At 68.5% G+C, this 775-nt stretch overlaps 1 protein-coding gene across 1 annotated transcript in view; it reads right to left on the reverse strand.

Moving 5' to 3' along the window:
- The window catches only part of DAPK3 (death associated protein kinase 3), a gene marked incomplete in the record, with an annotated part of 17,730 nt that overhangs the window by 333 nt on the left and 16,622 nt on the right, over positions 1 to 775 (reverse strand). The window contains 1 exon segment of the mRNA XM_027769616.1: positions 14 to 270. Within this exon segment, the coding sequence (XP_027625417.1) occupies positions 14 to 270 (257 nt within the window).

Here is a 775-nt window from a genome sequence, read left to right on the forward strand (position 1 = left end):
CCCCCCCCGCCCCCCGCCGCAGGTCCTGGCCGATGCTCTCGTGCTCCTCCCTGTACCAGGCCTCCTTCTCCTCGTAGATGGCCGTCAGCGCCGCCACGTCCTCGTGGCACAGCCGCCGGCTGCGCTCCAGCTCGCGCAGGCCCTCCTCGGCCGCCGCCACCTCCTCCAGCACCTTGGAGAAGCGCTCGAAGTTGACGTAGGTGTTGTTGGGCGGCATGCTGGAGTGCGACTTGATGGTGTACTCCTTCAGCCGCGCCGTCTTCAGGCGCCCCGGCTTTGCGGAGGAAGGTGCATCAACATGGCCACGCCCACCAGGGGCCCTATCAGCCACACCCATGGGGCGGTCGGCCACGCCCACCGGGGACCCTATCAGATCCACCAGGGTCGCCCTGTTGGCCACGCCCACCAGCTATGGGCCAGGGTGGCTTTCCCTAGGTGATGTGTCACTGAGACCCGCGTGGCCACGAAGTCCCCCAAGCGTTTACTCTCTTGTCTCCGTGAGGGTCAGGTTGGCCCTGCCAGGGTCTCGGCCACGCCCACCCAGGGCCCCCAATGCCCACGCCATGGCACTGGGCCCCTCTAAGGACCGCCCCCCGAGGACTCCTGACCCCCGACCCCTGGGAGGAGGCCGAGGAGCCCGCTGTGCTCACCTTGATCCAGGAGTGCTCCAGGCTCTGGGCGATGGTCATCCTCCTCCTGGAAGACCCCCGGCCACAGTGAGTCAGCGCCTTCCCGTGTCAGAGGGCACAGCGGCGGTGACCGAACGCCTGCCCGT

The sequence above is a fragment of the Tupaia chinensis genome, unplaced genomic scaffold (genome assembly GCF_000334495.1).
Source record: "Tupaia chinensis unplaced genomic scaffold, TupChi_1.0 Scaffold149964_2, whole genome shotgun sequence".
NCBI classification, from domain to species: Eukaryota; Metazoa; Chordata; class Mammalia; order Scandentia; family Tupaiidae; genus Tupaia; species Tupaia belangeri.